This window comes from Triticum aestivum, chromosome 7A, assembly GCF_018294505.1.
Source record: "Triticum aestivum cultivar Chinese Spring chromosome 7A, IWGSC CS RefSeq v2.1, whole genome shotgun sequence".
Lineage (NCBI taxonomy): Eukaryota > Viridiplantae > Streptophyta > Magnoliopsida > Poales > Poaceae > Triticum > Triticum aestivum.
The window spans coordinates 118,030,431-118,045,674 of record NC_057812.1 but is presented as its reverse complement, the minus strand read 5'-3'; the positions used below and the strand labels follow the sequence as shown (position 1 = coordinate 118,045,674).

General features: G+C 41.6%; 1 protein-coding gene across 4 annotated transcripts; it reads right to left on the bottom strand.

The window, feature by feature from the left end:
* Positions 1–2,259: 2,259 nt before the first annotated feature.
* On the bottom strand, positions 2,260–11,793 carry LOC123154364 (uncharacterized). 4 transcript variants are annotated; one of them, XM_044573119.1, is made up of 7 exons: positions 11,573–11,793; positions 11,420–11,476; positions 10,515–10,604; positions 10,294–10,367; positions 9,757–9,987; positions 3,563–3,744; positions 2,260–2,720 (listed from the first exon to the last, which is right to left on the bottom strand). In XM_044573119.1, the coding sequence occupies exons 5-7, from the start codon at positions 9,908–9,910 to the stop codon at positions 2,463–2,465; spliced, it is 594 nt and encodes a 197-aa protein (XP_044429054.1). In that variant the 5' UTR covers positions 9,911–9,987; positions 10,294–10,367; positions 10,515–10,604; positions 11,420–11,476; positions 11,573–11,793; the 3' UTR covers positions 2,260–2,462. The 4 variants fall into 4 exon arrangements, 1 of the variants encoding a protein (XP_044429054.1); XR_006476813.1 differs by lacking the exon at positions 3,563–3,744 and having other exon boundaries at positions 9,757–9,989; XR_006476812.1 differs by lacking the exons at positions 2,260–2,720; positions 3,563–3,744 and adding an exon at positions 6,626–6,697 and having other exon boundaries at positions 9,757–9,989.
* Positions 11,794–15,244: the final 3,451 nt, after the last annotated feature.

Genomic DNA, 15,244 nt, shown 5'->3' with positions numbered 1-15,244 from the left:
TCGGTTTCCCTTATATATTAGTCAAGATTATAGTAATGTAATTGATGAGTTATGCATGCGTGCGCAGGTTCCACTATATTCTCCTAGAGATTAAGCTTGAGCAGGGAGTCGTAACTGTCTTGGACTCTAAACGAAAAGATCCCCAGGAGTATGCGACCATGACTTAAATGCTCGGGAAGTAAGTTAAATCGATCATTATCTACCATATCAGCAACTTTGTTCATTTCTGATATCAAGTAATTGTTTTCTTTGTCTGGCAGGGTTTGAAGAAAATTCACCAAAAAAGCTCCGGCACTGCCGAAGAACCCGAAAGTAAGTACTATAGTAACATGTTCCGCGCATCTCCTAGTGATTCAAGCGCTAGTTTCATCAATAGCATTTAGCATTCTTGCTTATCAGTTTGATTGACCTCTGTTTCTTGTAAAGTGGTTGTGGCAGGAATAAGGGAATGATTTCTGTGGATACTATGTTTGCGAGTCCATCCGCCACACGACCTGTGAGCGGGGCTACTCTGACAAACAATATGAAGTGCGTAAATAACAATATTCACAATTTTATTTTATTATCATCATTTGTGTTGAGTTTCATTCATTCATATATATATGTATTGACCCCCTTCTTCAAATTAGATATTTCGGAAGCGGGATGGACTCCTAGCAGCAGCTCACATGCGAGCAATTCAAGAGGAATTGGCGGCATTCTTTCTTGACCACGTGATCGCTGAAGACGGAGAATACTATGTGGACCATGCGTTCGTATGTTAGGAGATTATATTTATAAGAGATAATTATTGTATATATCTAGCCGTTAGTGTCAGATAGATATACGAGAACTTGTTGTTTGACCAATCTCTCGGAGAAGGAGAGGTGGTCGATATCACTTCTCTCTGTATGCATATATGTTCATGACGATCTTCTGTTTCCTTTGTTTGCTTACTAGCTAGCTAGCGTGTCTAGTCCTCTCTATACGTATGTATAGTACGTAGCGTCGACCAAGCACGGACATAAGAGAGGACACTTCTCTCTATTAATTATAGCTAGCTAACACAATATATGAAACTCCTAAATTAACCCCCCAAAACCCCCAAACCCCCTCCCCCCCTTTAAAAAAATAAAAACCCTAACCACAGAAATACTGACGCGTGGGTGCCTATTGGTCCCGTTTGGTGCCACCAACCGGGACCAAAGGCCCTCCTGCCTGGGCTCTGCGCACAGGCCACGTGGAGGCCCATCTGTCCCGGTTCTGGACTGAAGCGGGATTAAAGGGATAGGGAATTAGTAACGACCCTTTAGTCTCGGTTCAGGAACCGGGACAAAAGGCCCTTATGAACCGGGACAATAGGCCCATTTTCTACTAGTGCATGTTTATGTTACTACTTTATGTTACTATCCATCGTGGCTAGTCTAAAAGGCGAGGAGCCCTTCTTGACAAAAAGCTGAGTGTGGTCGGATTTTGAGAGAGACCAGACCAGAGCAACAAACATGAAGAGATGCTTTCTTTGCTAGGGATGAAATAACTTAGTACTCTCGATGCCCAAGTCAGCTTGAAATCTGTTTAGTAATGCATGCCAAACATGATAGCCATTATACAGTGGTGCGCACTGAAGATGCGAGGATTGGGAGGTATTAGAAAATGTAGTAACGCTGAGATGGTCGGCGGGATAGTTGATCAAATTTTGTTGATTAGGTCCGATGAGCTATTGCCTACTACAGCCTTTCATCCACTATTAGCAATGTAACCTACAAGAGGGAGGGCTACAGCCAGTGGCGCTGCTGGCAGCAGGACCGTCACTTGGGGACTGCTTGGATCGCACCCGACAACTACCCTACCAAAATCTTAGAAGTGACTGTGGACATCGGCGAGCGTTTGGATGGCTGACAAAATTCCAGTTTACTATGGTCATTTTTTTTCAGTTTACTTGAACTTTCTGTTCAGCTGTCCAATTTGCTCGCCAAAATTCAAATGAGCCCACAGCAGCCAAATCTTTCTTCTAATAATTGCCGCGCCTGTGATCTGGCAGGACGGACTGCGTGTCATCCGCCCCTCAGCTGGCTGGACCGACTGGGTGTCATCCAAATAGGGCCTTGGTATATATAGACTGGTGTTGGGGCACGCCCGTCGCGTGCCTCTTGAGGAGGAGCTGGGTGTCGCCCGGTTGTACTCGCCCCTTGGACAATCCTTTTTAATCTAATTAGCATTTGGGATGATATCTTCATTGAACAAACTTAGCAGCAGGAAAAGAAATATACACTATACAGAGAAAGCCCATTATGGATGTGGACATGAAACATCTGACTAATAACAGTGCTCTTAACATAAGTAGTAGGTCTTGAAAAACATGATATAAGATCGCACAAAAGAGGACCATAGGTCATGACAGGATATAGCACAATTAGGAGTATTAGTAGTGCATTATATTAGATTATATTGACACAGGGGCTGCAGCGTCTTCGATTGTGCATCTAGAGGCGGTGCACGGTGAGAACCAGGCGACGCTTTGAAGTAATCCTGAAACAAAATGCACAGATGTCTCCTTCACGAATGTTGGCGCGGCGACGAAACTCAGACCAGTTGATGGTTATAGTGGCCCTCTTGTCAGTTGCTACCATGATGCGACACTTGGCGAGCAGATGGCCATCTGCAAGTCTGACCATGAGTGTATCATTGTTTGGATCAATGTAGTCGAGCAGGTTCTCTTTAGTATAGTTAACCTGAAAATACTGGTAAAAGAAAGCAGGTTATTTACATGGATAGAAATTGTTGTGTGATATGGAAGATAATTTTGGATGCTCAAGTAAAAAGAGCAAAGAGAAGTGACTATTTCTGCTGTCCATTTGATGATTCGAGTATGTACAGCCTAGTGTGTGAATAGATAACAAACGAGTGAAAAAATGGTAAGCTAGAAAAGATAATGTAGGAATTTTAAAAGTAGCAGGAGAAAAATAAGAACAGAGTAGGTGTTGATGTGTGTGCTATACAGTGAGAAAGGGAATATAATTGTTATTTGTATGTTGAGTAAAGTGGTGAGTGTTAAGTGGTATGAACAAAGTAGGATTATTTTTTATCTTAAGGATGGATAGAACAATAGTATAAATAGGAAAATCTGTATGCAAGTTCTGTTTAAATTATCACAAACTTACAGCTGTTAAGGTAACTAAAATGCATAACAAAAGTGCATTGTATATTCTATAAAATGGCTGGTGAAGCACATGAAAAGAGTGGAGCAGTAAAGGAACATGAAGAAGTAAAAGTAAATGTGCTTGTAATTAAATGGTCGACCACAGAGTAATATTGTAAATGTGAGTTGAATGAACCTCAGTGAGTATAAGAAAGTATGAAAGTGGAAAAGAATGGCGATGAAATAAAATTGGGCTTACAGAAGGCAATTTTGTCATTTTCATATACAGTGTGTGCATGCCATTAAAGCATTAGTAGTGGTGTTGACAAGATAAATTTAAACGCACAAATACTCATTTAGAAGTGGGAGTTGTACAGTATGAAGATACAATTTGCTGTATTATGAAGTTAGTAAACATTGAATAGGATGTGCATTTGAGCATACCATGCGCTGGCCTGGTTTGGCAAAGGTCTTGTTGATTGTGCACACATAGTAGTTGATGTCCGGCTTTTTGTGCCGAAACATAGCAAAGAGAGTGTCTACTTGGTGCTCATAGAGCTTCACCTCATTGCCCCGGTAATAGTTGTCGTCAAGCTCACCAACGTGCTGGACACCGCCAGGTGTTCCTGGATTCAGTTAGAAATGGGTGGAAAGCAAGTTAAGTATTGGTTGCAACAGCCGTAAATGTGAGAGTTTGTTTGGGAAAGGAAATTTTAGTTATATAAGATAGCAGGCTGGGTGTTAGGAGCTGTTTGGAGCGAAGCCAAAGCAGCTATACAAAGAGGATGGGGCGGCAAAATTTTGGCAAACAAAACAGTTGAGGTGCAGGTTGGTTGTGTGGTAATATAGGGAGGCACACACAAACTATATATATATATGCTATGGAATGACATGGCCTCACTCTTTCTTTTTTCACAGGAAGAGGAGAAAAAAGCTTCCAATTGAGAAGCATAATAATACATGTGAACACCAAGGAAAGCATGAACAGAAGAAGAAGAAGAAAAATACAAATGCAGTCTGATTGTTCCTATCATTATCATATATAAATATAAATCCTCCTTATGAGCTCAACTCCAGGAAGGATTACAGCCTTGAGCTTGAGGCTAGCATCTGTCAATCGGTTACCCAAACTCTAAGAACAAAAGTCTTAATCTTTATATAATATCCGATGACAATGTTATATTCATGAAGAAGAATGGCTTTCAGGGTACATATTATTATCAAATTACTTGCTCTTTATTATTTCTGCGATGCCGAGAATTCACTACTAGGGAAAACCTTATACACAGAATCTTACGAGTAGCGCGGGACAAAAATAAGCGCTACTACTACTTACAACTAGCGCGTGGCAAAGAAACGTGCTGCAGCTAAGTTTGTAGCAGTGGCGCGTCTTAGCGAAGAAGCGCTACAACTACAATTCCCCTGCTGTTCTCGCCAGGCTACCAATAGTAGTAGCGAGCTTAAGCAAAGCGCGCTGCTGCTAAGATTGTTGTAGCAGTGTGTTTTACGCAGAAGGCGCTACTGCTAATGAAAGGAAAATAAAATGAAAAACATATAGAAAAGTAAATGAAAATAAAAGAAATAGAAAAAGGGAAAGGAAAAAATGAAAATGTGAAGGAAAACAAATGAAAAATAAAAATAAAGGAAAAAGGCATAGCAGTAGCGTGCTTTCAGGACAGGCGCTATAGCTAACTTAGCAGTAGCGCATTTTTCCAGCCAGCGCTATAGCTAATGTAGCAATAGCGCTTTTTTTGGACCACGCTACTGCTATTTTTGACTTAACCGCGCGGTTCTTCTTCCCCACTGCCACTTCCCCCAAATCCAACTCCTCTGCTGTCACCGCCGTCGTCGCCCTGCATTGCCGTCGGCCACCGCGCGCTTTCCCGTCACCCTTCGCACGCCCTCGACGCCGCCCTCGACCCCGACCTCGACGCCTCCCCTGACCCTGGCCTTGCCGCTGCCCTACATCGCCGCCCTCCGTCGTGCGCCTGACCCCGACCCCGACCTCGACACCGCCTGCCCCTCCCTCGGCCACTCCCTAACTCTGCCGGCGCCCGAGGTGAGCACGTCTACACCTGCTCCTCCTCCTCCCCTACCTATGCCTAGCTAGGGTTCCTAGGGTTCATCAAATTTTATAGTGCATCAAATTAGTGAGGGTTCATCAAATTAGATACTAATTAGGGCAATAGTTGTAGATGCTTAATTTTAAACTAGATGTTAATTAGGGCAGTAGTTGTAAATACTTAATTAGTTTTTAGGACAAATTCCTAGGGTTCATCAATGGGTGCTTAAGTAGTTGTAGATGCTTAAGCACCTACGTAGGGTTCATCTAATTAGTTAGTACTTGTAGATGCTTAAGAACTAGGGCAGTAGGGTTAGGGCAGTATGGTTTAACTAGATGTTAATTAGGGCAGTAGTGTTTAGTTTAGAGAAAAAAATCAACATAGTTCTTTTTACTGTTTTTAGTAAGTGTTTAAAATAATTAGTAAGTAAATTAATAAACTAGTTGAACTAGTTTAGTTTTAGTAAGAACTAGTTGAATTGATAGAACTAATGTATTTTTAGTAAGAAAATTAATATAACTAGTTGAACTAGTTTATTTTTAGTTTATTTCTATTTATAGTAAGTTTATATTTAGTAAGAACTATTTGAATTAATAGAACTAGTTGAACATGTCACATTTGTTGTTATTTTTTTGGTTTAGGCAATTATTCCCGCATCGATGTCGTTTGCTAGGGTTTTATTTATAGGGTTTTTGTTTTTGCAGAAATCAACGAGCCCCTCCATCATCCACGCCGTCGTCCCTGTCACCGACCCCCTCCGACCTCGAGGTGAGATCAGCGAAATCTCCATGTCAATATGAGTCCTATAAGATATGATGTAGATAAAAACATGTATATCTTGTGTTGCTCAAATAGGATATGTGGTTGCCCAAGTGGCCGGTCATGTTCAGGTTACACCTCCGAGTGTCCTATGTTTTGCCGGAGTGTTGATTAATTTCCGTTCCGGCAAATTTCAGGCGCTCGATATGTCCTATTTTAGCAAAAGGTCATGCCGGGATTTTTCGTGAATTTTGGCATGACTTGTGCTAGAATATGTAGGAAATATCGAGTGGTCTGGATTTTCTAGAAAAATAATTAAACGAAATTTCGGGTTGACATTAAGTCTGCCGAAGCTCCATTAGCGAAGGTCGAAAAATCAGTGAGAGAGTGTATCCACCATATATGAGAGAGGACAAAGAATCCCGACTGTTGTCCTGGGGGTCGTTTCTCCTTCTTTTCCTTGTGCTAGATCTTTGTTATGCACTAGGAAAAGAAGGAGTAACGATTATCATCGATGGTCGCAAATGTAAGAGAGGAATCGGTGAGGGAGAGTCTCCACCATATAGACTCGGCAGACCGATAGTCAAACCGTGATGAATAATAATGATCTAATTTAATTTTTATAGTACATATATTTAATTTTACAAGTTTAATATTTGAATTATGAACATAGAAAATGTCGTACACGGACGACGAAAGTCTCCCGGGGGAGTGCTCCTGGTGCCACGACGACCGGGGTTTCTGCGACATGCCTCACCTGGACAAAGATCGGTGCTTCAGCATTAAGCTCGAGGAGGCCTTCAATTGTGATACGGTAAGCTACGACGCAAAGTGTTTTTTCGTAATTAAGCTCGACTTCTACTACTTCAACGTGTAATTTTCATCTTTTACAATTCGACTAGCTTATCCCATGCCATGCAAGACGCTATGTCTTGGAGAGGATGGGTTTTGAAGATCATGAGAGGAATGAAACAAAGAAAATTAACCTAAGGACCCATCATGGTATGGATTTTGAGGTAAATCTACACAATTCTAAGAGCGTATCCCATTTTGGTTGCTCGGGTAGGGAAGCACTTTGCAAGATGTATGATTTTCAAAAGGGTATGTTTGTCACCATGGATCTTGGTGATCCTGACATTGATCAAGACAATTTGGACATTTTGGGTCCTTGTTGATACGCTTTCAATTCTACCGCTATGTGAGTTTCTCAAACATAGTTATTAACTAATTTATATTGTTCATTTCAAAATAGTTGACAGCTTATTTCCATTGACAGCTTATTTTAATTGTTCAAACAATGTGCGGAACACGGTAGATAGACCCTACTACACCGATGTCTCTGAGTTAACTTATCAGGAGAAAAATCATCTGGTCGCATTTTGTACTGATCTTGAGAATTACAATATCTATAATAAAACTCCTCCACATTATGGTCAATACATGCCACTAGTGCACGTGTTGAATTACGGTAACATCCATGAAGATGCCATAGTAAGATTTTTACTATTACGACATCCGTGCATCTTTTGCATAAATTCTTTTAAAACTTAACTACATTGCTAACTACGAAGTTATTACTATGTTTTTCAATAGAAAATCCCGGATGATTGCGTGCCTCATCGGATGTATCAGAAAGGTCGCCTTAATGTTTTCAACATACAGCCAGGTCGTCCTATGAATCTCACCTGTCCATATCGGATTTCTAAAAGAGATGGAGACATGAAAATCACAGAATGGAAAAATGTATGGATAATCGTAAGGAGCTACTTGGAAGCAATATTGTGCGAAAGGCAAAAATTGGAGACAGGATAATCTCCATTCTCCATAATGGAGAGTCAGTGGCTATCTTGTTTTATGCTATTTTACCTAAGAGAATATAGTAGGTCCTAAGAGAATGTAGTAGGTCCGATGAGATACAATATTTATTATGTGGTACAATGTGTTAGAGTTGATGATGAGGAGTAGTTGTGATTATGACTAGTGACCAACTTGCTATGTGATGTCTCATTGACGAAAACGATGATCATGAGGAGGTGTTATCTGACAATGATGTATTATGATGATAAGTTGTTAATGATATGATGACGATGATATTTATTATATCATTGGGTGAAAGACTTGTATAAAGGTGTATGAATAAAATATGAAATAAAATACAAAATAATAGTAGTAGCGCGTGCAGGGAGAAGCGCTACTAGTAATTACCAGTAGCGCTGTTTGAAGAAAACGCTACTACTAAGTCGATATAGCAGTAGCATGTGTTAACCCACGCTACTGCTAACCTTTAGCTGTAGCGCCGTACCAGTAGCGCTCTATCTCGCACTACTGATAGGCCTAAAATCCACGCTGCCGCTAGACTTTTCCCATGTAGTGATCATGAAAAAGAGTGATGACAATTATATGCACAGGTAAGTAACTACGTGATCAACCGGGAAGGCACGCAATACTCTATGTAAGGCAAAATGGATAGAGCAGAGTACAATCAGGAAGGCAAAATAGAAAAGAGATATAGTAAAATAGATTAATATATAATGGATCTATTGATGACAAAGATATTCATGTATCTGATACAGTAAGCGAAACTGAATCTTAATGTGCATTTAGCACATTCGAAACACCAATCGATTCATGATCTGCTGCAGCACTTCTAAAATGGGCAACTTATTTGTTGTTTCTTTGCAAATCATTGTATTTTAAATGGCACAAACAAGCTCAGTTCTTGTTTGAAAGTGCACACCACAGTAGACACCCTATATGCAAGTCAGTCTATGCAATTTCCAAGTACACCTAAAATCTTCTATTTATACATTCACATCATAATAGAGTGTCCACAAAACCAACTAACAATGCTATGCTAATTTTTAATCATGTAGGAAGGTCCTACAAGCTTCAGCGCTGGTTAGGAGGAAACCACACAAGTTTGAAAAAAAACTATATAACAATCTTAATTTCTCTATGATTTTGGCTATTCCAAATTATACTAATAAAATATCTTGCGAAACTGACCACCCAGGTCAGTGTGTGCAATTCTAAGTACACCTAAATTATGCCCAATAGGCAAACATAGTCAGGTAACCTTAAATTTACATTTCACTCAACAGAACACCATGTTTGTAATGGGCAATAGTTCTCACTTTCTCTAAGGCAGCTCAGGCAACACCAGTCTATACACATGTTGATTATGTAAAAAATTCAGAATGCAATCCCATAAAGACGAGCTTACTGTCAAAAATTCAGAATGCATGACCATATTGTCAAAAAATTCAAAAAAACAAGACACCTTTATGTGGGCAGACATATACCAGTCTTGCTCAAAATCACTAAGAGGAAAAATAAGAACCATCCGAACCATCTTGCTTGGAACGTTATACAAGAAAATCTATAGTACACTGGTATTTATTGTTTCTCTGTAGATAGCTGAATTTTAAACGTCAGCAACAAGTTCAGTTAAGTTCATTTCCTATTAAAGCGTACAGCACAGCTCATGCTCATGAAATCCCCTGTAGTGCTCCCTGTGAGTGTTACAATTGTGTGCTTGCCTTTTTCATATACAACTGCATGTTTGGTACTCTAAATCCTGGAAGAAATGCAAACTGCAGTTTAGCCGCAGTGTGGCTTATAACTTGGATAGAGTTTTAGTAAAGAAAAAACTTGGATACATTTTCATGGATATTTTCAAGGGAGATTCAGACTACGTAGCATGCATCATCAGTGCCCTCTACCATGTGAGAAAAGAAAAGAATGATCATGATATGAACCACCTGGAGCGGAGCATGAAGGTATAGTGAAAAGGAGGAAGTGGACCTGATTCCATACCTTGTATACCATGCGGTCGATGACGAATAAGGCGTACAAGGGAACCGCATGGGAAGGACGAACGCGGCATCCTGGCCGCGGAGCGCCATCCCCACATCGACAACACCACCACCAGCACCGCACGGCGACGCCCCACCGATTTTCCAGACCACATCCGGTCGCCGCGCCGCCAGATCGCATCCCGCCGCCGTCCGCGACTCAGCCTCGGCACATAACATTCTCTCTCAGAATCTCTAGGAACAAAAAGAATAACAAACTGAACAATCTCCCTTGAAATCTCATACAAGAAAAGTTACAGTAAACTGGTATTTGCTGTTTCTTTGCACATAACTGAATTTTAAACGGCACAAACAAGTCCACTAGGTTGATCTCGCTTTAAAGCGTATAACATAGCAGAATTGATCTCAAATTTATGTTTGTACACATAACAATTCTCATCAGAATCTCTAAGAAGAAGAAGGATGAACTTGCTTCAAATCTCATACAACAAAAAGCACAATAAACTGAAGCGGCAAGGAAAAGCGCTGAAAATCGAACCTGAAGAGAAAGATGATCCTTTGAGCAGATGAAACAGCAAGGCAAATCTGACGACGAACTGATTAGTGCGATTTCTGAAATAAGAAAAACAATTTTAACGTCTCACAGTGAGGGGACATAAGATCAAACAGTTCATGAGTGTGAATGGAGTAACACAGGCACGAACCAAAAATCGACACAGAAACATCCATGGATACGCATCAGTAGAACACAAAGCATACCTAGGCGATGGTGAAAGGCGCAGAATTCATTGACGAACAAGATCAGAGATCGATGAAGGACTACAATGCTCACACTCAACCAACAACCACCTGCAAGGACAGAACATCCACGACCACTAAGCACAGCAGCAATAGATCGGAAAAAGAGAAGAGGGAATTTCTTAGTTCAACACCCTCCTCCTAGATACATACACCATATGACCACCATGGTCTCTAGTGAAGCCAAATCTGCATGTAATATGTGCAAAATAATTTGAACAATGTGTACACAAACATTGTATTATTCTTTGTTCCTTTTAACATAACGGACCAAAATGGTTTGTGGGCCACAAACAATGAATTATTTGTTTCAAAGGGATTCCACATAATTTTGGGAGGATTGAAATCCTTAGAAACTTTTCATATTGGGTCGTTTTGATTGCAGGATTGAAATATTTAGGAGTTTAATTACCTAAAGGTTTCTTTGCACTATATTCTCGAGAATATGTTTTGGTCCACCCAAATTTCTAGGTCAAGTACTTTAGTACTCTTGAGGCGTGTCAAACACTCTTTCTTGCTAATCCTATAGGATTGTGGAGTATATGACATTCAAATCAAATGTTTTTCTATTCTCGCATCTATGAAATCCCACAGTCAAAGAGGTATTGAAATCATGAGGTCCCTTCTCCGTAGAAATAAAACGAGGCCTTCAACTAATGCCATTATAAATCTTCAGCATGGGCGAAAAGGCCCCTGGGAAGAGGACAAAGCAAATCCCATCGGCTCTTAGAAGCAGCAAACAATAGATCCATGGCACACACGCATTCATGACTCAAGCAACACAGGAAAGATCCCACATTGAAAAGAAGCAACAGTAACGCATTTCATCGAGCTGTTTACAAGTAGGGGAACGGACAGAACCTCACCTCGGAAAGAAGGAAGAAACAGCCGCACGGACGCACGACTAAGCAGCCGCAGGCACCCTACAGACGAAAAGAAAGCGCAAGGAAGAAAAATGAACAGCTGAGTGGAGAGCGGAAGCAGCGCAAATTAATAACTGAACGAAAGAAGGAGCTTACCCTAACCAAACGCAACAGCAGCAGCGAGAGGAGCCATGATCCCTCAAAAAAAGCGAGAGGAGTCATGAGGAAGTACAGCGGCGACGCGGCAAGCAGGCAACAAGCAAGGCGATGGCGATGGCGAGAAACGGGGAGCGGCGATGGCAAGTACGGAACGGAGACAGAAGCAGTGCAGCGGCGAGGCGGAACGAGGAACAGAGGATGAGAGGCGGCGGCTGAAGCGAGGCGGAAGGACAAACAGAGGACAAAAGTGACAGCTGTATATAGAAGGAGCAGATAACACGCAAGGGAGCGATCGTTACGTGGGCTGCGTCCACCACACCATAGGGACGTATCAGAATTTATCTTACTCGAACGACCAGTGCGCCGAGCGCATGTACAGCAAGCCGAACCGTTCTCCAACGCATCCAAACACCGGTGGCTCGATCCAAATGCAAACGAGGCAGACAAGCAGACAAACCACACCCAAACAATCTCCGCACGAGACACATACAAGCTGGGACCACCCAGGTGGGGTCCAAACACCAGCTGCACGGTCAGGCAGGCGGGTGAGAGAAGGCTGTGATCGAAAAAAGCCACCCAAACTGACATCGCTCGGCACGAGGTACAGCCCGCCTGCGCCTCCACGCACTCAACTCGGGTGCGCACAACGCCTCCTACGCTTCATGCGCACAACCAACCACTGCCATCCACTTGGCGATGCAGTACAACAAGAACGAACACGATTGGCCAGCCGCATATCTCTTGTGATTGGAGCATCACATCAGGGAACGGAGCCGATTGGACAGCGGCATATCTCTCTGCCAACATGGATGCCGCGAGCAGGCGCACATTGCACGACTCTTATTGGGTTTAATTGGGCAAGATCTGAGAGTTGTGGTCTTCTGAAAGTGGATGCCCACAAAACTTAAAAGCCACCATTGATCGCAGCCCACAACTATTATTTTTCAACTTTTTGTGTACACCGGCGTTTAATAGTGATAATTAAAGAATTTTTATTATGAAATGATAATTTAAGGTGAAATGTTCTCTTTCTATGACTCATTTCTTGCATCCATTCGGCAACATTATGAAAATCTTATATCTCCCTTCCTACTTGTGGTAGGATATATGTATACAGTGTTTTTCTCCTGAATCCACGCAGCCGCTGTTCCATTGGCAGTCGATGGCGACCACATCGACAACTAGTGCAGCGGAGCATGGAGAGGCGCCTTCAGAGGGTGAAGTGTCAGCTGCGTTATGATTTGTCTACCATAGTTTTCATTTGTCCGTCTGTCATGGGGTTCGTAATTGATGTCTCAACACATGTGTGATGTCTTGAGCAGTGCTTACTAGTTCCTGCCGGCCACATTTACTGCCTCGAATAAACACATGCTCATGGTGTTCAGCGTTCACCTTTCAGACTTCACTTCACTCGCTCATGAATGCGTGTGTGGCATGGATCTATTGTTTGCTGACTTCACTCACTCGTCCATACTACACTTCTCATTGAAACTATGAAATATTATCTTGAGCAGGGAGAGAAAGAAAAAGTAAGTACACCTTCCCAACAAGTCTTGATGAGATCTAATCCTAAATGTAAGGAGACAGTGAAATCCTATTCTGATGTGGTTAAATCCTCTCCACAGGTTGTGGAGGTGGTGGGGCAACATGACTCAGCGCTGAACGTTACCGGTGAATATAGGGTGGAGTCCCCTGAGGTGAATATTGAGGTGATCCCCCCCCCCCCCCTAGTCACTGAGGAGAATTTGCGCTTCAGTTTGAGGAATGTGTAGAGTAAACTGGAGCGAGTGGAGGACAAGGCTGCGGCTGCGGCAAAAAAGAGGAACATGGAAGGTAATACTTTGAAACTTAATTCCTTTGTTGCCTTGTCAGATCATGTTCTCATTCTTAGAGCTGTTAAGATGGGTGTTGATATCCCAGACTCTGACTTTGCTAGTATAGATATTTTAAGAGAACTGGAAAGAGCTAGAAATAGAGATTTCTTAGATGACAAGGAAGATAATAAGAGTAACAATAATAATATTCTGTTATTGACTAATGGAAAAGGAGATCAGACCCCCTTGGACATGAGATGGAGTGAGGAAAATGAGGTGGACGAGGAACCTTTTACTATAGTTCAGTCTAGAAAGGAAAAGGAAAGAAAGATTAATATTGTCATATCTAGACCAGTAACTAGGAGTCAAAAAGAAAAGAAAGATCCTGAGAACAATGGTAGCCCTACCTTGCCTCCTGGTAGGAATGCCAAACGGGGAAAAAATCCTAATGTTGTTAAATGAATGGTATCTTTTCGAATTGTAGGAGAGCAGGTAAAAGAGGAATGAGTACCTGTTTCTCTGACATGATTAGATATCATTCCCTAGATTTCCTTTGCCTTCAAGAGACTATGAAAAAAATTCCTCCAAAAAGTCTTAGAAAAATAGATCCTGCGGATAGATTTGATTGGAATTGGATTCCATCAATTGGCAAGGCAGGGGGTATCCTTTGTGGTATTAAGAGAGAGTCCTTAGAAGTTGTCTCATGGGTTCCTGGTAGGTTTTGTTTGCAAGCCAACCTATATGATATTAACCTCAAGATTGCCTGGGCTCTCATTACAGTTTATGGAGCAGCTCACGATGATAGTAAAGATGATTTCCTTGTGGAATTAGCCTCGATATGTGCTCACACGCAAGTCCCATATATAGTGGGTGGTGATTTTAATATCCTTAGAGAGAATTGTCACAAAACAAAACCATGAAACGATCCCCTTATATGGATAAGTTCAATTCCATCATAGGTTCTCTAAACCATCGGGAGATTTACAAGGGAGGGGGCAAGTATACATGGTCTAATAATCAAAAACACCCTACCCTGGAGAAACTTGATAGAATTTTGATGAGTTTTGATTGGGAGGACTTGTTTCCCTTGGTCACCATTTGTAAATTGGTTAGGGATGTTTCCGAACACAACCCACTTCTCTTGTCCTCGGGAGCGAATAAAAAAATAAGTCCCACCAACACGAGTTCAGATTTGAACTTAGTTGGCTGCGAGACGATAACTTCTACCCCACTGCCAAGAGGATCTGGGATCAACTAGTCCGACATGATGATCCTATTGATATTCTTAATATCAAAATGAAACGGATCAAAAAGTACTTTAAAGGGTGGGGTTCGGATGTCTTTGGCCATGCTAAAAATAGAAAGAAAGAAATCAAATTGGAGTTGGAAGAAATTGAATGAAAAGAAGAGGAAGGACCTCTCGACCCTGATATGTATGAGAGAAAAACATCCTTACAAATAGAGCTCAATGAGATCCTATTTAATGAAGAGTTGTATTGGCTACAACAATCAAATGAGCGATGGATTTTAAAAGGTGATTTTAATACAGCCTTTTATCATAGAGTGGCGAATGGCAAAAAGAGGAAGAATACGATTCAGTCCCTCACGGATGGGGACGTTGTAATTGAGGGGACCACCAACCTTTTAGCTCTTGCCACAGCCTACTATAAGGATCTGTTTGGCCCTGCTAGAGGAAACCTCTTTCACTTATCTCCTAATATGTGGGCTGAGAATGAAAAGCTAACTGAGGACAATAATTGAGGGAGTCCTGGATTAGGGGGTCTCCGGACAGCCGGACTATGTCCTTTGGCCGGATTGTTGGACTATGAAGATACAAGATTGAAGACTTCGTCTC

Excerpts from the sequence above, each read along its gene's own strand:
- LOC123154364 (XM_044573119.1), bottom strand. The coding sequence starts at position 9,910 with ATGTGGTCTGGAAAATCGGTGGGGCGTCGCCGTGCGGTGCTGGTGGTG. Across the intron at positions 3,745-9,756 it reads TCGACCGCATGGTATACAAG|GAACACCTGGCGGTGTCCAG; the intron begins GTATGGAATCAG and ends AACTGAATCCAG. Across the intron at positions 2,721-3,562 it reads CCAAACCAGGCCAGCGCATG|TATTTTCAGGTTAACTATAC; the intron begins GTATGCTCAAAT and ends TTCTTTTACCAG.